This window comes from Ambystoma mexicanum, chromosome 2p (genome assembly GCF_040938575.1).
Source record: "Ambystoma mexicanum isolate Mex_15411 chromosome 2p, UKY_AmexF1_1, whole genome shotgun sequence".
Lineage (NCBI taxonomy): Eukaryota > Metazoa > Chordata > Amphibia > Caudata > Ambystomatidae > Ambystoma > Ambystoma mexicanum.
The window spans coordinates 373,480-394,351 of record NC_090923.1 but is presented as its reverse complement, the minus strand read 5'-3'; the positions used below and the strand labels follow the sequence as shown (position 1 = coordinate 394,351).

General features: G+C 45.3%; 1 protein-coding gene across 1 annotated transcript in view; it reads left to right on the top strand.

Moving 5' to 3' along the window:
- Window positions 1-12,711, top strand: part of LOC138566118 (zinc finger protein 585A-like) — a 201,506-nt gene extending 188,795 nt beyond the window's left edge. Inside the window, exons 4-5 of the mRNA XM_069643115.1 lie at window positions 6,780-8,207; window positions 8,712-12,711. Of these exons, the coding sequence (XP_069499216.1) occupies window positions 6,780-8,207; window positions 8,712-8,818 (1,535 nt within the window). The 3' untranslated portion in view covers window positions 8,819-12,711. The remainder of the gene's footprint in view (window positions 1-6,779; window positions 8,208-8,711) is intronic.
- Window positions 12,712-20,872: the final 8,161 nt, after the last annotated feature.

The window sequence follows — 20,872 nt, the reverse complement described above, 5'->3', positions numbered from 1 at the left end:
CCTCCTGTATATGAATGCGCCACACAACGGAATTGCGTCGTCGTCACACCCAAATGCACATCGGTGATAACCCTAGATCAATGAGTCGTGTTTCGGGTTAAATCCCCTGCATGTTTGTGGTTCTTCAGTCGTCGTAGTAAGCTTACTACAACGACGTAAGCTTACTATGACGACGTGAAGAACCACAAACATGCAGGGGATTTAACCCAGTTATTAGGTGCATCTACAGACTGCGCAAATAAAACTGTTCATTTCTGGAACAGAGCCCTGAAACACGTGTCACCGATACAGGGCTATCAATGTAGCATGCATTTTGAACTGAGTGTGACAATAAACACTTGTTCAGAATCACGCAATTCCTTTGTGTGGCGCATTCCTATACAGGAGGGTGTTTTTCTTCATTATGATTCAAGTTTAGAGGTGGGGTCTGGGCCTCTAACCCTCCTGGAAGTGCGACACAATCATAGACGATTAAGTTATAATTGGGTCGCAGAGTAACTTCAAGTTGTTGAATAATTAACACCAAGTTTTCAGTATATAACCTGTAAATTGGATTCACAAAAAGTATCACACGCATTACTCCACACCCCCACACATTTTAGCTGTAGAATCTTGTGGTTACTACATCTGGTTCTCAGCAGTTTATAGTCCATTGCCGAATTCATCATTGGTGCAGAGAAAAAAATATCATGAATTACAGTGGTAAACACACCTGAACCAAGTAAAGTGATCTGAGTCATTCTTCAAAAGATCTCAGGCATTATGAAGACCCCATGTCTCTAAAAAGTGTCCCCATATGCGACCCTGTTGTATTCATTCTCTGCCAGAGTCAGATTTGTAGAGGGTGGAAGTTCAACAAAAAATACCTTCAGCTTAAGCTTACGTATTAATTTGTGTAGTTCGTCTTGAGTATTAAACCTACTGGTACTATACGTGGGCACATACTTCAGACCTTTTTTAAGTCTTTGAATTTCATGATTAGACAGTCTCCTTTTGGATAAGTTAACCACTAATTCCGCTGTGTTTGGAATCTGGTTTGCATTCCTTGATTTCTTTCCTTGGCCCCCTCCTCGTCCTTTTCCTTTTTGATTAGTGGTTTTTCTTGTTGCACCTGAAGTGCTTGCTGTTTGACTATCTGTTGTTGTGTTGTCTCTTGGTTCTGTGGTATCAGATTTGGAACTGCTATTATCTGTGGATGTCTTACTGGGTCTAGCTCCTTGAAACTGACACTTGTCGGCCCATGTCTAGACCTGATTATTTAAATATTCATATGTATCCTGCTTAAATTTCTTACCCTTACAGGCTTCTAGATCTGTGTATCCCTCTAATTTGGTATTAATGTCTAACAATATTTCGCTGAAAGAAGCCGCATCCGTCAAATCAGTGATTTCTTAACTCAATGTTTCAATTTCTTTGTCAAGTTGTGCTATGTTGTTAGATAATTCTTGAATAGTCAATAGAGTTAAGTCCAGGGAACATTTGTTCAATATCTGCTCCCATCTGGCCACAAAATCTTTGCTTTCTTTACAAAGGGTTGGTCATAACGGAACCCTTAGTCCTCTCGGAATCCTTTGAGCTTTGTAATATCTTCCTAATGTAGCTGAGTTAAGTTTCCTATTAATTGCTTTGTGAATTGCGTATTGTAAGTGCTTGATTTTGCTTTGCGGATTAGTAGTAGCTGTGCTTGATATAGTCGTCTCCTTGATCAGTCTTAGGATCGCATCTGCTTTGTCAGCTGTGAAGCCGAGGGTGGTTGCTCTATTCTCTGTAAGATGATCAATTTCCTCATAAGACATGTTAGGGGTGCGTCCACTCAAAGAAATACACAGATGTAATTTATAAGAGTGGGGGGTGTGCACAGCAATTTTTTCAATGTATTCCTTAATTATTTGTTGAATTTGTGTCTGCGTGGGGTGCAAACCCAGTAAAAAAGGTGCCTCCACTCCACAATAGTGAGAAAAGGGCCTTGGCTAATGAGCCAGCAGTGTGGGCTGCACTCCCTAGATAATACAGATCAGCCATGACCTAGTATAAGGGGTCACAATTATGATTATATTTTTACACTGTCCTATGCATCTAGACAATATTCTGATGAGTTTGTTCCATACGAACTATGTGTCAACATACATGCACTATTTTGTTGGATATTCACTTCACTTTTCCCACCCCAACATGGCTGTCCTGAACACATGGTCCAGCTCCATGGTAACCATGAGTTTACATTTACAGTAACGCACAACTACAGACTTGTTTGCTGTGGTGTTGGTGTATCACTGCAGGAATGCGATTTGAGTATATCGAACTCTGGTTAGTTATACACTATTCTATTCACAATATAAGGCACACTATTCTATTCACAATATAAGGCATGTACACGTATTAAACGAGTGCTGATTTACACCTAGGACGTGCATACGATTATCGGCACAGCCAGCAGGAAGAATTCGTACAGTGCCCCGCACGAAGTCTACATAATGCCAAACCTTTGGGTAAGATGCACTTTATACTGTCATCTAAATACATGATAGTGACAGACAAGTTTTACATTTAGCCCTTATTAACAGTGACGAGCGGACACAAAGATAGCATAGCTGGACATTCTTTCTCCGTGGATGACGGAGACTCCTTCACAGAACGTAAGCTACACTTACTAAGTATGTAGGTCAGTAGGTAGATTATTCACTCTACAGAACAAATTATGAGTCAGTTACCATATGTACAGCATTTAACAGGACTTTTTTTTACTTTCCTTTTTGGTGCACACACACTGAATATTCTGACGAAATGGAAATATTTATTTTAATTTTAGTTTTACTTTGGTTCTTTCAATATCATGATTTCGAGCTTCTTGATAAAGATGGAACCGGCCCTGATGAAAGACTGTGATGTACGAAATGCATGGACCCTTGTCTAGGCAAAGTTGAAAATAACGACAATTGAGTAAAGAGATTGATTGAAGAATAAATCGCAACTGGTGTGAAGAAACACAAATCAGTGTAATTTATCAAGATTAAGGAAGTCAAAAAATATATTCGTATGTTTTTTGTCATTTGGGAGTGTCGCTAGCTCATTACCAAGGTCCTTTTCTCACTAGTGAAGACAGTGGCGATTTCTCCTCTCCTGGTGAAGGGATCAACTCAATGTCACTGCATCTCGTCGCAAGGCAGAGGAAGGCACAGCAGCAGTGCACCCACAAAGTTGGGCGACACGGTGCCCATGTGTACACGGGTTCAGGCATACTCTCCTAATTCCAGACCTAGGGCACCTAGGTGTACGAAACACGGCTAGAGAGTGCCTTGGACCAGTACTTACAATCTCCAAAGTCTCAAGAGTTAACTCGAGGCGGTGGCAGGTCCGGGGCAAAGGTCCTGCGCAAGCTGGTCAGTTCACTGGTTGGCCCAGGGACACATCCGAAAAGGCTCACTTGCAGGTAAAGGTGGAGGTGCTGTGAATAGTTGTTCCCACTATTTAAATGGGTTGAAGCGCCTTTGCAGACCTAGTTCGATCAGAGGCAGAATGGTCCTGCGGGACAACAGCGGGCTCATGGTGCCAAACTTTCCAGTGAGTCACCAGCGGTTCCTTGACTCAGCTTCTTAGCTTCAGGATGCATGGGTCCTATCCTAGGTTCAGTGAGAACTCAAGAGATTGACCTGGTGTGGGTGTTTGGGCCCTTATATTATCCAGAATCTCCTTCGTGCCAAAATGAAGAGGACCCAATGAGAGACCTGCTCACATACAGCCATGCCAGACGTGGACCAATCACGGACTGCGGTGGTCCCAGTCATTCCCAGCACACCAGACTCTCTGGCACCCAGGATGTGTATTGGAACTAGACAGTCCAGCCCACATCCTGGAAGCACAAACACAAGGCATGCAGAAGCCTGCGAAAGGTTGCAGTTTCGTGGGAGAATACATGACCAAATAAGCACTGGCCCGTGTCAGCTCCACCTGGGGAAGGCAAAGGGACAAGATGGCCAAAGGAAAGAACAAAGGATCTTGTGGAATGGCTATTTTGGGGCCAAGCCACTGTCCAAGGCCAAACGTGGTAAACGCGATATGGACCGAAAGAAAGGGTTAAACATATGTGAAAATTAACAGTTGTCAACATCTCTGTCCAAGGCACATCTGTAGTTCAACATAAATCATTTGAGGGTGTCTAGGGCCTTAGAAAATGAAATGAAAGGAAGACCCCCGCGCACTATACTGTAAGGTACTTTCTGCACTGGTAAACATGTTGCAGAGAACTTGCAACAAAGTGAAAGACTAAGGGAAACAAAGTCTCCCAGTACTGACTGTCTTCAAGGGCATGTCAGTTTCCACATAACAAAGTGATCGAAAATTCAGCGGAGTGCAGCAGAAGCCTGGGCTCCACTGGCAAAAATCAGGCTAAGATGGTCCGACAACAGCAACAAGTTGGGGGAGGTGGGTCCAACTGGAGGGAAAATTACATGTAAATGGAAATCTTTCCTATCAGCGTGCACACGCACATACACGCACGCAAGTACATACATTGTATTTCTTGAAGTTGCAAGAAGGGGAAGCCAAAAAGGGAATTGATTGCATCGGTTCTCCTAAAACTACTGCTTGGGTCCCATACCTGAATGCTCATAGTTTCTCATATAGTCTGTCACACAACGAATAATCTAGGACTGTCTGACAGACAGGCAGACAACTGGTGGCCCGCTCATCATGGGGTGACTAACTATGCATACTATTCACAAGTACATAAATCTTATTCCAGGATCAATGCCATATAGGACACAAACAACTGGTGTGTAATCAGTAAATGGTGCTGATCTCTTCTTGGATATTTACAATGTTGGGGCTGCATTCCCATTGGTTACTGGAGATGTCATGAAAGCAATCCTTGCTCACAGTGCAGAGGGTACAGGGGCTGCTGAGATGCAACCTAGGGTGCAATAATCAGAGTCCACAAAAAAGGGGGGTCTGGACCGGGTTATGGGAAATTGGCAAGTAACAGGCCCATTTACACCCACTCAACAATGAAACCGTGTGTCTTCCCCCTCCTGAACGCTACCCAGTGGTATATATAAAAGGCAACAAAAGTGGTATCCCTTTGGCAAATTATCTTCAGTACATGGCAATGGGGCATATGTATAAAAAAAAAGTAGGAGGGGAGTCTACCGTACAATTTGCCTTATTGCTTTCTATCAGTCTGTGTTTGGGTGAATATACATTTGCCTAAATGTAAGGCAGTAATCTGTGATTACAAAATAGACAAACATGTGCCCGATTGGTGTCAAACTGCTGACCTAGTGTCAAACACCTGCCTTTATCGTTTGTTTATGGAAATGTGGCGCTTTCAAACTACTTTAGTCATTTCTGAATAAATAAAATGGTAGAATGTATATGCACTGCCCTGATCATTAAAGCTCCCACTTAAATTGTGTTCACCCTGTGTTTCATTCTCCTATTCTTGGATACTAAAATAGTCTTCGTAAAAATCAATTCCTCGGTCTCCATCAGATTATGTTATCATCAGAGAACCACTACTCTGCCGTCTAGACTTTGTGTCCCCAATAGATGGCACCCTAGTATTCAAAGTCTTATAAGCTACTGTGTGAGTAATTAACTAGTGCACATCACTACTACTGAGAACCAGTCTGCCTGTTACATGTGATGCCTGTGATTGTGTTGCAACATTCTCCTTTTATTTTAACAGGTGACTGATGCCCCAGAAATGCAACCGCAGTGACTGTTAGATTCTCTGGACTGATGCAGTGAAAAGCGTCAATATTAGAATATGCAACTTCCAAGCACCTGACAAGTGTGCACGTTTGGGTTCCAGCTGTCAGGCTTCTGTCCATGCAACTCCTTCCTGGCTACATCCAGTAACCAAGCTTGTTTCTTCTGTCAATCCTGGGGTTGAGGGATAGTGGGCATGACAACCACAATGTTTGATGTGCAGTAAGAAAAGACATTTTTTTTTTACTAGTATTCCTGATAACACACATGTGAGTGTTATTTTATATGCATTCTGAATGTAAAGGTAGTTTCTAATGTGACTGGACAAAATGTATCCTTGGGCTGAATGTTTTAAAACTTTCAGTCAGAGGAAAAATCGTGTTTGTCACCAGAAATGTTCTTCACACGAGAGAGCTCATTTGTGCTCTGAATTTGGCAAAAGATTCAGTGGGAAGTGTCCTCTTATTAAGCACCTGATGCAGTAAATTGACGAGAAACCTTACACATGCACAGAATAGGGGAAAAGTTGCCATCTCAAGAACATAGATATTGCCCACGTGAGAACATGGGTGAACAACCTTATCCGTTCACTGAATTTGAGAATAGTGTCCATTTGCATGATACACCTGTCTGCCCCCAAACAATGCATACAGGTGAAACACATCACCTGTGCACTGAATGTGGGAAAGGGTTTGCTCAGAAGGAACATCTTACTATCCACCAGAGAACACACATAGGTGACAAACCTCACGAGTGCACTGAATGTGGGAAAGGGTTCGCTGGGAAACAAGATCTTACTCGTCGCCAGAGAACACATGCAGGTGGGAAACATCATGTGTGCAATGAATGTGGGAAAGGGTTTGCTCAGAAGGGAGGTCTTATTCACCACCAGAGAACACATACAGGCGAGAAACCTCATGTGTGTACTGAATGTGGGAAACGGTTTGCTCAGAAGGTATGTCTTATTCATCACCAGAGAACACATACAGGCGAGAAACCTCATGTGTGTACTGAATGTGGGAAAGGGTTTGCTCGGAAGGAAGGTCTTATTTGCCACCAGATAACACATACAGGTGAGAAACCTCATGTGTGCACTGAATGTGGGAAAGGGTTTGCTCTGAAGGGAGCTCTTACTATCCACCAGAGAGCACATACAGGTGAGAAACCTTATGTGTGCACTGAATGTGGGAAAGTGTTTGCTCAGAAGGGCAATCTTATTAGCCACCAGAGAACACATACAGGTGAGAAACTGTATGAGTGCACTGAATGTGGGAAAGGGTTTGCTCAGAAGGGAAATCTTACTCGTCACCAGAGAACACATACAGGTGAGAAACCTCATGAGTGCACTGAATGTGGGAAAGGGTTTGCTCTGAAGGGAGCTCTTACTATCCACCAGAGAACACATACAGGTGAGAAACCTCATGTGTGCACTGAATGTGGGAACGGGTTTGCTGGGAAACAAGATCTTACTCGTCACCAGAGAACACATACAGGTGAGAAACCTCATGTGTGCACTGAATGTGGGAACGGGTTTGCTCAGAAGGGACATCTTATTCGCCACCAGAGAACACATACAGGTGATAAACCTCATGAATGCACTGAATGTGGGAACGGGTTTGCTCAGAAGGGACATCTTATTCGCCACCAGAGAAAACATACAGGTGAGACGCCTCATGAATGCACTGAATGTGGGAAAGGGTTTGCTGGGAAACAAGATCTTACTCGTCACCAGATAACACATACAGGTGAGAAACCTCGTGAGTGCACTGAATGTGGGAAAGGGTTTGCTCTGAAGGGAGCTCTTACTATCCACCAGAGAACACATACAGGTGAGAAACCTCATGTGTGCACTGAATGTGGGAACGGGTTTGCTGGGAAACAAGATCTTACTCGTCACCAGAGAACACATACAGGTGAGAAACCTCATGTGTGCACTGAATGTGGGAACGGGTTTGCTCAGAAGGGACATCTTATTCGCCACCAGAGAACACATACAGGTGATAAACCTCATGAGTGCACTGAATGTGGAAAAGGGTTTGCTCAGAAGGGACAACTTATTTGTCACCAGAGAATACATACAGGAGAGAAACCTCATGTGTGCACTGAATGCGGGAAAGGGTTTGTTTGGAAACAAGACCTTAAGCACCACCAGAGAACACATACAGGTGTGAAACCTCATGTGTGTACTGAATGCGGGAAAGGGTTTGCTCAGAAGGGAGCTCTTATTCACCACCAGAGAACACATACAGGTGATAAACCTCATGAATGCACTGAATGTGGGAACAGGTTTGCTCTGAAGGGAACTCTTACTATCCACCAGAGAACACATACAGGTGAGAAACTGTATGAGTGCACTGAATGTGGGAACGGGTTTGCTCAGAAGGGACATCTTATTCGCCACCAGAGAACACATACAGGTGAGACGCCTCATGAATGCACTGAATGTGGGAAAGGGTTTGCTGGGAAACAAGATCTTACTCGTCACCAGAGAACACATACAGGTGAGAAACCTCATGTGTGTACTGAATGCGGGAAAGGGTTTGCTCAGCAGAGCGCTCTTATTTACCACCAGAGAACACATACAGGTGATAAACCTCATGAATGCACTGAATGTGGGAAAGGGTTTGCTCTGAAGGGAGCTCTTACTATCCACCAGAGAACACATATAGGTGAGAAACCTCATGTGTGCACTGAATGTGGGAACGGGTTTGCTGGGAAACACGATCTTACTCGTCACCAGAGAACACATACAGGTGAGAAACCTCATGTGTGCACTGAATGTGGGAACGGGTTTGCTCAGAAGGGACATCTTATTCGCCACCAGAGAACACATACAGGTGAGAAACCTCATGAGTGCACTGAATGTGGAAAAGGGTTTGCTCAGAAGGGACAACTTATTTGTCACCAGAGAATACATACAGGAGAGAAACCTCATGTGTGCACTGAATGCGGGAAAGGGTTTGCTTGGAAACAAGACCTTAAGCACCACCAGCGAACACATACAGTTGAGAAACGTCATGTGTGCCCAGAAATTGTGTGTGCAGAACATGGAAAGAGCTGCATTGTGAACAGTAACCTTATTAGGCACCAGATAAACATGTGTGAGGCATGATTGCAGTGTAGTGAATGTGGAAAATACTCCAGTGTACTCATCTGCCCTACGAGAGGACATGTGGTGAAGTCCCCTCTGCAATTGAAGCTTCAGAGAGGAGGTGGTGATTCTTCAATGGGTCTGACTTTGGCATGGCTATTTACTAAAACGGTGAACTTATCACCACAGCTGTTCCCAGTTTCCTTTGGCACACAAATAGTGGCTGATTATGATTGGTTGAATTCCTGCTATTTCAAATGCAGACCTTCTGGAATATTCTAAAAGGAGACTGTACTTTCTGTACTAAGGTACCCATCCTATACAACACTTTGCCTAAGGAACTCATGCAGATTAATGTGCAACAGCATTTTGAAAAAGTTTAAAGACTCAGTAGTTGAATCAATAGCTATAGACACTCTTTGGATTTATTTGGGGAACTGTCCTATGAATTATTTTCTAAGTGGCCACCTAGCACTAAATGAGTAGTCATTTGTGTAGATGGTGCAAGAGAACATATGCAGATGAGAGCCCGCGTTGGTGAAGTGATTGTGGGAAACCTTTCTAATTCTCTTGGACCTCTCTGTTTGCTTTGACGCCATTAATCATCAGCTCCTGCTTAATCTATGAGATGCCTGCACTGGGATTCAGACTTATCCTTTGTAAAATCCTTGCAGGATAATAGAACATTAGCGGTTACGATGCTGCATTTGATATCAGAGTCCCTTATTAACAGCCTGATCCTCTTCTGCTTATTTGGGAGCTCAGCAAAGGTATCACTATACCAGCTGTCTGATAACTGTGAACGAGTGAATGGTTTCTCAGTGACTGACCAGTATATATTGGTTGTTGGGGTTGCACCGGGCACTTGGCATGCTTCCCTGACATTCCTCCGAGCTTGGTGCTCACGCCATCTGCCTGTGAGCTCTCACTTGTATCTGAGATGCTGTGGCTGGCAGCAGTTTATTCCCAGATTAAAAGAATAGTGTGCTCTAAAATATTATTGGCTAAAAAGATGGCCCATAATCAAAAATATATCTAACAAATATTTTTAAACAAAGTCCCTATGTAAAGTATTGAGCAAATGAAGCTCAAACTCAAAAATGTGAAGCACTAGGAGGCATCCATTTTGTGAAATGGATGCCTCCTGTGCTTGCCCTTGCGGCACTAATGAAGCAAAAGCCAGCCAGCTGTAATAAACAAAAGCTACCACTGGGTGGCTTTTGCTTCATTGGTGCCGGAGACCAGAGACTGCAGGCAGGAAAGCTGCATCTGGGTAAGGGCTTATTTCTTTTTTTAACTTAACACTAGCTGCAGTTTTCTTTCCTAGTTTGGAGGCGCATGGAAAACTTAGACAGAAAACCCCAGCTTTTAAAATGTTGTATTTATGTTTGCGGTGGCTTCTGCTTGTAGCCCCCTGGGCTCCAAGCGGAGGCTACTGCAAACATAAATACAACGTTGTATTATTTGAAAACGCTGTGATTTTCATTCCAAATTTCTCGCGTTCCTCTGAGCCGGGGGAGCCCGAGAAACTTAGAAAGAAAAACCGCAGCATTTTTAAATACAACCGCGTTCTATTTCTGCCTGCCGTGGATTTCACTTTGAGTCTCCTGGGCTCCCCCAGGGTAGCCCAGGAGACTCCAAGCGAAAGGTGCCGCAGTGAGAAATGCAACATTGTTGTATTTGCAAATTCCGCTGTATGTACAAATACAGGAACGTTATTATTCTGACAGCGGCGGCTTTCGCTTGGTGTCTCCCGGAGCCCAGGAGACTCCACGCGAAAGCCGCCACGGTCAGAAATACGTTCTTGTATTTGATTTCCGTGGTTTTCCAACCAAGGTAATCACAAATACAACAACGTTGTATTTGTAATTGCTGTCCCTTTTGCTTTTTGCCTTCATTTTGTTTTCTGTGCTTCCCTGGGCTTGGGCAGCACCGAAAACGTAAAATGAAAGTGAAGGCAGCCTCCTCAGCTCATGCAGCTCTGCTCTGGCTGCCGTAAACAAAAGCTCCCAGTAGGGGGCTTTTGCTGCTTGTTTAGTGCCGCCAGGGCAGAGCTTAACATGAGCTGAGGAGACTGCCTGAAATGGCAAAATGAATGCTCCCATGTAAACGCTTTGAGCCTCGTTTGCTCAAAAGTGTTTAAATAGGAACTTTCATTAAAAATATGTTTAAAGTATGTTTTAGACTATTGCCCTTCTCTTAAGGCAATTTTAGAGCGCACTATTCCTTTAAGTTGCTGCACAATAACCTCCCATTTCTTAACCTTCATACTCACTTGCTATAGCCCTCATTATTTCCAGACGTGACTATGGCGATGCCATTTATTCTGTGCACCCTGGCATATGTGACTGACTTCAGGTGGCACAGAACGTGCCAACCTGCTTCTTTCAGGTGTTCAGAAATGTGACCATATCACTCTGGTCTGTTACAATCTGCACTGGCTAATGCGAGAGGTCATGTGACCGCTCATTGGGTTTAAGGTGCTGTGTGTAACCCATTGTGTACTGTATGGCACACGTCCCCCTTTTCTGCAGTGCATCCTTCCACCCTTGTCCTGCCTGTATTTTTAGTTCTACCCCTCTAGACGAGGATTTCCTGTTTCAGAAGGTAACCAGGTGGTGTAGCTTTTTGGGTTTTAGCTCCTATCTGGAATGCCTTCTAAGAATGCACGCCACCACAGACCATGTGACCTTTGGATGAATAAGTACCGTAGAGAAAGCTTTCTTAGTTTTTTTAAAGAAGGCATCTCTTAATCCCAGCCCTACAGATAAGCGGTGTATTGATCACATTTACTCCCCAAGAATTGTCGAACACTCTCAATGTAAAAGTAGAAATGCTCCCAGCTATAGCACTGGAAGCAGTGGACACATAGCTGCCGGCTTTCCTGATTTCACCCCTCAGTTCAATGGATATGCTCAGCCCGGTGATACCAGCCGCGCTTCACCACTCGGAGGTGTTCTACAGCTGTTACTGACTGATGTGTAGAGAAACTGTAAAGGAAGAAGGCATATTTTCTTTTACATGAATTGCTAGATACAGAGATGCGTGAAAAACAAACAATTACATTTCTTTCAGCTTAAGTAAAAAAATTCTACTGAAAATGAGAATCCTACTTTTACACCCCCATAAAGTAATATTACTTTCAACTTCACAACATATGGATTAAAACATTCCACATTGGAGCCCTCCTTAATACACTGGGAGAAAGTTGCATTCTCATATGGCTAATTAGACTAAGCTTGGCAACACACATGTTAAAAGGCTTTGGCAGCACATTCTGCGACACTCCACTCCTTTTCCCCTCAGGACCCCCTCTAGTCTATTACACTATTGCCTATGTCTAGTGGAACGCTCTTCTCCTCAGGACTCCCTCTAGTGTATTACACTATTGCCAAGGCACTTCTCAGGATCCCCTCTGGTGTATTTAACGGTTTCCTATATCTACAATATGGAGGTGCAGTTACATAAGCGGGAGGGTGAAGGCCTTCTGTCAAAGCACTGTTTTATAAGAAACTGGCCTGGTGTGAAGGGCCTGGAGAAGATGGCAAGAGTTCCATTATATTATGTGGACGTGTGTTTTAGAAAAGTGACATTTTATGAACAGAGTAGAAAGGACACATGGAATAGAATTGTGAGACAATGAAATCCATGAAAACATGGAAATGAAATGGTGCCTTTCTGTCTGAAATCGTGTTTTGGGTGTAATGATATCCTAGCCGTGCTCTCTGAATTGTGAGCAGGAATAGTGGACACAAATGTTTACCAAATTAAAGTAATCCTGGAAAACTGACAAGCTGAATTTAAACGTTACCCACCGGTGTTCACACATTGAATGAAATGCTGATTAAAAGAATATTGCACTTCAGCCAATATGTTGCTGTGTTACATTACAAATAAATCTTTAGTAGAACCTACATTTGTATGGTAAATCTGTTTATTTTCTGTCTTTACTCTGGAGTAAACTGATTCCTGTAACAGAGGCGATTGATGTGTTCTAGGTAGTGGGTGACTGTCTTTATTTCTTTATGTTAGAATGAATGTGATTGTCAACTTTTTAAGCGTTCTTATCATGTTTGTATCTCTCCGAATTTTCCTTGAGGCTACACGATTCTGACTGCAATAGGAATATTGGTATATGCAATGATCAATTCAGCCAATGCATGATATGATATTTTATTTGTCAATGCAAGGGAGGGGAACGGGAGAACACATAACGACGATCTTACTAGGCCCAGTGTCATCGAGTACACGCAAGTGCATGGGAAAGGGAACAGGAAAAAACTGCATGGAAGGGGGAGATTGGAAGTGCGGAGTAGATAAAAAATAATAAATAGAACATGGAGGCAATAAACAGTGGTAGTGCAGCCGGCAAGTGCTGTGTTTAAGGCAGCAGACTGGGTAAGTCTGATAAGGAAAAGTGGGGGGCGGGGCTGTATGGGTACAGATACAGTCCCCAGTGCAAGGAGTGGCCAGGAGGCAGTGCAGGATGTTAGCAGGGTGAACAGGTACCTGAGCCCAGGGGACAGAGGGTGGCCAGGTGCACAGTGCCAAGAGAGAGCAGCAAGGGAGAGGGGGAGCAAAGTCAGAAGCAAAGAGGAAGGTCTTGAGGTTCTCCCGAAACAGGAGATGGTTCTCCTCATGTTTTAGAGTGGCAGGGAGGCTGTTCCAGAGGGAGGCCCCAGCCGAAGAAAGAGATCTACCCCCAGCTCGTTTCTTTGAAAAACAATTGACCCGCAGGGAGTGGGAGGTAGAGGAGCGAAGAGCTCGAGAGGGGAGGTATTTGCGGAGGGATAGCTGAAGGTATTTTGGCCCCAGGCCCCAGAAAGTCTTGTGTAAACATGTACACAGTGTGATTTGTGCTGATTGGACATTGGGTGCTCTGAAAATACAGGGGAAGATGATGATGATGTATTATATTGTATTTGGTTATTTTTATAGCGCTCTTCCCCATTTGTATGACCTCAATGTGCTTTTACCGGAATGGAACGCCCTCCGTGACCGTAGTCCATATGTCAAGGAAAGTTAGAGGTTTAGGTTAGGAGGTGTGTGTGTGTTATATATATTTTTTGTTGGACTTGGGTGGCTGGCCTGGCTCGACTAAGCAGCCTGAATGGTCTAGGCATGTGGGAGGGCGCTGTTGGAGGTTGTGATGGAGAGCTATTGTTGAGAGATTCGGTGTGTGGCTGGCTATACTGAATTTCTTTTCGTTTGTAGTCGCTGTATGCTAGTGGCAGAGGTGTTGAGGTACGTCTGGTGTTTCAATGTGGACAGTTTTATGTGCTGCTAGACCGGAAAGCATAGCTGTAGCTGCATTCTATGGTGCATGGGTGCTTGGTCGTGCCTGCGGCCTGTGTCCACATATGTGGTGTAGGTCTACATACCGAAGGGCGTCAGGGATTATACACACTGTGGCCTTCGGAGTTGTATGGCTGGTGTGATCCCCGTTCAGAGCAGACAGCGCGGTCTTGTCATTCATGGTCTCTCGGTGAAAAGTGTCCTAGGATGCGCCGGGCATGGGTGGGTCTATTGCGCTGTGTCTTAGTGATGGGTGTGGGCTGCCATGGGCTATTTATCTCATTGTTCGTGGTCTCTCTTGTGGAAGGTTCTGATGATTGGCGGGTGCAGTGGGATTGTTGTAGGTGTGCCACAGCGAAGGCTGCTGGCTTACCTGGAATAGTTGTTTACCAACCTTTTCCCACACAGAGGTGCTATATCTTGAAGTCCAAGAACCCAGAGTCTGTGTGTGCTAAACCCATGCTGTAGTAGGCTTCCCAAAGCAGGTCACCTTGATCTGCTCATTGTGTGTACTCACTGGATGAACAAGTTACTTGCCACTGGTAACGTTCTTACGACTGCATGTTCTGCCCACGTATTCCTTATCTTAAGATATTTCCAATATCCAGCTTAGCTGCTTCGGAAGAGTTTTCCAGCAGAGGGCTCTGATCTTGATGTCCCTCGGAGGCCTCTGTCTCGATGTCGACGTCACTGAAGGCACACATAGTGCGCGCAGCGTCCGTTGGCTTCAGTTCTATTTTTACTACAACTCCTAGGTGTTGGCACACCTCTAAAAGCACACCACTACTTCCAGGAAGGACAGAAAGTGTGATAGGTGACGCAGAGGAGAAAATGGCACACGATGGAACACACAGAGAAGGGTTCAGCGGCAAGCACTCGCAGTTCTGGCTGCACCCCTGTAGTGTATAACTACTGCAGGTGAGAAACATTCACACAAGACTCATTAGATCCAACTCTTCCTTTTTAAAAATAATATAGATTTTTGTTTATTTCAATGTTTTTGCAAGGCATCCTGTGTTGGCCAATGCATTAGGACTGGGGAGTCCATCTTCAGGGCCTCTCACTGTGAACCATTATGATACAAACAAATGAACGTACAATTGTTCAACAACATGCCTGTATACATGTCATATGACATGGTCTATATTGGTAAACAGACAAAAAGAATATAGAAATAAATGCCCTGGTGTGCGTCAACTGTTTGTAAAACCAATTCAAAGTGTACTTAATCCAGAATTATATGGGATATATAAATATGCAACCAGGCCTGGTTATGCAGCAGAAAAATGGGCACCAGGAACCTTGTACAGATCCAATTTCACTAATATTCAAAGTAAAAAGAAACTGTGCTGCTTCAATGTGTTCTGGCCTGCTGATCATGATGGCACCTGTTTTGCATTACGTTTGACTTTGTGATCAAATACCGCCCGGGCTCACGGAACAGAAAAGCTGATGCCTTATCGCGTTCTCCTGAAGTAACTGCCATCTCAGCGTTTCCTCTGTCCAAATTCCCAAACTCCATCGTGTGGCAAGAGATCCGAGTGCAAGCCCATCCCTAAGTACTGGAGAAGCTGCCTGTGATCCCATTAGAGGGATTACCATATGTAGAGGACAGGCTTTTCCTTTCTACTGATAAGGTGTGATTGAATGCATTACAGTGGTGTCAGGATTCGTTCAGTGCTCCCCCAGGAACCAAGCCGACAGGAGAAATGTTACAGCAATGGTGTTGGTCGCTGGGTGTGCCTCAATTCTGTTGAGGAAAATGTCTCGTCCTGCTACGTTTGTTTTCAGGGACAAAAACAACTGGGGAGACCCATGGGGTTTTAATGAACATGCTCATACCCCAAAAGACTTGGGTTACGATCATCACAGACTTCATCTGCGAATTCCCGGATGTGCGAGGAATAAAACCTGCGTGGGTTGTGGTGGATGTATTCATCAAGATGGCTTGGTTCATACCGTGCAAGGGACTGCCTTCCTCCCCGGTCATGAACGATTTAAAATTTATTTATTTTCAACACATGTTCTGTCTTTTTTGGTCTACCAGCCATTATTATTATAATTCTATTATTATTATTATATCTCAGCTGGAGGGTCACAATTCATCTCAGGATTCTGGAGCGCACTCATGAGGCTACTGTCGGTGAATGCCTGGTATTCTGATTCTGTTTCACTGGGAAGGGCAGTGTGTTCTCTTGCTCTTCCCCGGTGTATCAGAAGAAAAATGTCTACCGTAGGGCTCCAGCCAACAACCTCATCGTCCCACCGTCTGACAGCTGTGAGAAGTGATGTCCTATATTTTAGGTGGTGTATGAAGGAACAGATGGAGTATCATCTTGTGTTTTCTTGTTTTTGTATTTGTGTTAACAGGTATTGTATCCTGATCGAGGGAGGACTCCCAGCAACACCGGAGAGGCTCCCTGACACGAGACATCATCAAAGGAGTCTTTACCTCGGAAAATGTCATAATTCTGCGGGTAAGGCCCATTGGGCTTTGCGCGCCTGCACTCGTGGCGCTTTTCATCTCTAGACACATTTAGCATTTAATGTTCACTGTGGGATCAGCGTGATTATTTTTGTCTTTTTATCTGTGATGCAAGGGTGCATATTGGAACTATTGGTGCTGCTAGTCCCCCTGGCTTTCTCCTTGCTTCCAGGGGCTCCCATTTTAAAATGGCTGAGTGTCATGACCCTTGCCCCTGGCCCTTACTGGCAAGTCAGCCTTCCAGTTAGGACCAGGTCAAAGGCCTTAAATCCTCATCCAAGACTCTCTTGGAGTCAGTCCTGGCGCATAACCATCATGAAGACCAACATTAGAATGGGACTATTTACTTGGGATTATTTAACTTTTGGGGGGGGAAGTCAGCCATCATGGAGGCACAAACATAGCTCAGTTACAAGGAACTGAGCTATGCGGTCTAGTCTTTTGGGTGTGGCAGGCCTGGTACTACTTTACCTGGACTACTTTGGTTGTGGCAGGCCTGGGACTATTTTACCTGGACTACTTTTACCTGAGACTATTTAAACCACACCCAAACAGCAGAACATGCTTTGCGTGAAACCAAGGACCTGCAGAGAGAGAAAGAACACTGCGAAACTTACCTGCAACAGGATCCGGTCTTCAATCCATCGCTGACTTCAGGTCCACTCACCTGAAGGTACGAACTCCATCATCCGGCACTGCATGCATCCTGGAATACCATAACCTGGAAAGAGGAGAAAGAAACACAGCATTCGTAAGCGTTTACTCCTGTTTCCTCCCGAATGAAGAAAGCCACACAATTCTTACCTGGGTACTCATCTCCTGGTCAGTATCATTGCTGAAATGTTACGGTGCTCAGCGAGGAACATTGCAACCTGCAAGGAGAGAAAAGACACAGGTTAGCGTTATAAAAGGCGAAACAGCGCCGTGCATCGCGCATTACTCACCGGACAGCATCGTGCACACTGTGCTTTCGTCTACCGGCCAATGCTCATCTTCAAACTGCATGACAACACCAAAATGCCTTTCCATACCTAAAAGGAAAGAAGCAAGACATTATTATTCGAACTAAGAGCAACATAAAAACTACATATAAAGACTGTAAAACAGCAAATCTACGGAGTCGCAGCAGGCCTGGATTCCCACAGGGGGCTTGCACCAGTGAAGTCACTTGGTCGATGCTCGCTCCCCACATCTACGCGCCCCTGCCATGAGGAGCAGGATGGAGAATCCACCTTTTACAATATTACGGTGAGGAGAAGGCCCAAGGGGGTGGAAGGAGTTGAGGTCAAGGGAGGTGGGAAAACATAAAGACAATCTGGTATTGAATCCAGCTCTCCTATATTGCAGACCCATCTTTAACCAGAGGCCTTACCAAGGGACCGGGAGAGGGTTCGAGGGTGCAAATCATCCAACCAGGGCTGGGTGGCGTCCCCGTGGATACCAGATGAGCGTAACAGAGATGCCATCTGTCTTCCAGCAGTGGCTCTCCTGCAAACCCTACAGTCTTTGTGATTGGCCACCCTGGGGCCTCATAAACCCAATTGGTGCCGGCAAGCCGGCCCCTAACTATGGCCCTCACCTAAGGCCCTGTCTGTGCCTGTCCGGGCCAAGGAGGGCCTGGTGGTCCTTCTCTGCACTTTGCCCCCTCTCAAAGTATGATTCTACCTCCAGACGTCATGACTGCTTCTCCATTGACATCGGACCTATGGATCACCACGCTCCATGCACACTTACTAGTGAGTGATGGCTGAACTATCTCTTTGCCTGATCCACGAACTGAACTTTGTCATGTGCCTTTGTTCTCTGCCTTGCTGCCTCCCTGCCCACACCTAATCCTACCACTTCTCTCACTGCATTTGCATTTAAGGCCTATGTTTGAAAATCGATTTTAGCTGTGCCCTTTCATCTGTGCACCTCTTTTTTTTGGTTTGCATTTCAGTCCTATTTTTGAAAAGTCGCTTTCCTTTTGATTTTCACTTTTTGCCTTTTGTGTCTACTAGGCCACATGGTGGGTTTAGCTAGAACTGTGCAGTGCAGCCACTCTTCCTCATTCCTCTACTATCCTCTTTCGCCCCCTATGGATCTCACCATCTCTCCCATCTTCTCTACCTGCTACACTATCACCTATCCCCCCCATTCTCAAAATCAGGAAGACAAAAGCACAAAAAGGACATCTTGAGTTAAACCCTGGCCGTACCATCCCGGACACCTAAGACAGCGCTTCTTCCAGAGAGGTTTTCGCTGACATCCTCTTCTCTGTCTCCCATCTCATCGCCGCTCTTTCTCCTTCCACAACCTCTACCATTAACGGTGGCTCCAAGTGGGAAGTCCTCTTGGCTGGCTTCACATCTACACGTTGCTTCGTTAATGTCTACCACACAGGCACTATCTTGGGTTGGGGCCCTCAACCCAACCTCCTTCTCATTGACCAGATCCTACCAGTGTACCACGCCCTCGTACCCCTCCTCAGAAAACTTTCAAAGGCAAAGACCTCCTTCACCTGGCAACTCTTAACGCCCGCTCAGCCAACAAACAATCCGCTGACATCTGCCTCCTCCTTCAAGACATTGATCTCGACATTCTCACTCTTACCGAGACGTTCAATGCCAGCTCAGCCATTGCTTTTGACTCCCTCCTCCCTTACAGGCCTCCAGACACTACCACCCAGTTCCTCTCTGAATGGGATGATTTCTGTTCTTCCTTACTCTCCTCCACCTCCAATCTCCTCCTCTTGGGGGATTTCAACATCCAGTTGCACTCCCCTGTCGCAACATCTACTCTTCATTACGCTTCTGCACCTCTCTGTCCCTCTCCATTCTCCCTTCTGGTCCAACCCACTCTGCTGGACACACTCTTGACGCCCTCATTCAGTCTGACCTCTCTTTTTCTCTTCTCCCCCCTTGCCAGACTATTCTCTTCTCTCCTCCCATTTGGGTACTTTGGCACTGTGACCGCACCCCCAAAAGCCCTGCCAACTTCATACACGAACATCTGCCCAAAGAAAAGTGTCAGTTTCTGCGTTCATCCCACCACACCCCCTACCACTGACTCTGCCCTCAGCAACCTCCATTTGTCCATTACCAATGCTCTTGACATTCTTGCCCTAGTCATGAGGATCCGCCTCAAACCCGCCTCTAAACGTAACACCTGGTATGATTCTGAACTTGCGCACGTGAAAACAAAGTGCACATTGGCCAAACGTAAGTGGCAAACCTCTGGTGCATCCTCTGACAAAATGGCCTGTCGTCTGCTCCAAAGGCAATACAGACTCCATCTGAGCCAAGAAAAGAGCCCACATACAGGCACGAATTTCCAGTGAATCCAACAACACGGCTGAACTTTTCAAGATCTGTTGGGAACTTGTCAACCCTTCCGCAGTCTCCTCCTCCTCCCCTTCCCCTTCCCAGGCTCTCTGCAATGCTCTGGCCACTCACTTCTCCACAAAAACTCATGACATCCTGTACACCATTGCTTCTCACCGGCCCAGCCTCTGCCACTCCCCCTTGCCTCCCTTGGCTGTGCACCTTCCACATTCTTCCCTCTTACACCTAAAGAGGGTAGCAGAGTTGTCCGCTCCATGAAGGTCTCTTCTAAACAGGTTTCCCCTTGCTCATCCAGAACCATTAAGGACAACATTGGCTCTCTTGCTCCCACACTTGTTGATTTCTGTCATTATTATTTTGCCACTGGATCTTTGCCCTCCTCGCTCAAGCACTCCTTTGTGCATACCCTCCTGAAAAAACCTTCAGCAGACCCTATCTGTCCAGCCAACTGCTGCTCTATTTCCATCACCCCCTTCCTGGGGAAACTTCTGCAGAAGCTGGCCTTGCCCCAACTCAGCTCGCACACAGAACCTGTTGGTGGTCTCCACGACCATCAATCTGGATTCCGAGCTTCCAGATGCACAAACTGCTCTTCTGAACACCTGTGAAGAACTGCTCGCATCTCTTGACTCCAACTCCCCAGCTGTACAGATCGTACTCGATCTCTCCTCCGCCTTTGACACGGTCAACCATTCCATCCTCATACAAAGGCTCCACGATACCCTTGGTATCTCGGACTGAGAACTGCAATGGCTGACATCCTTCCTATGTGACGCACATCATAGGTCATCCCAGGCTTCTTCTCTCCTACTTCCTTCTCCACCTGTGGTGTCCCCCATGGCTCTATCCTCTCCCCCTGGCTCCAACATCTATCGTTGCTCTGCTTGCTCGCCTCATCTCCTCTTTCTCTCCAGTGTTATGCTGATAACACACAACTCTTGTTCAAAGTTCCTGCTGACCCTTTTGCACCTT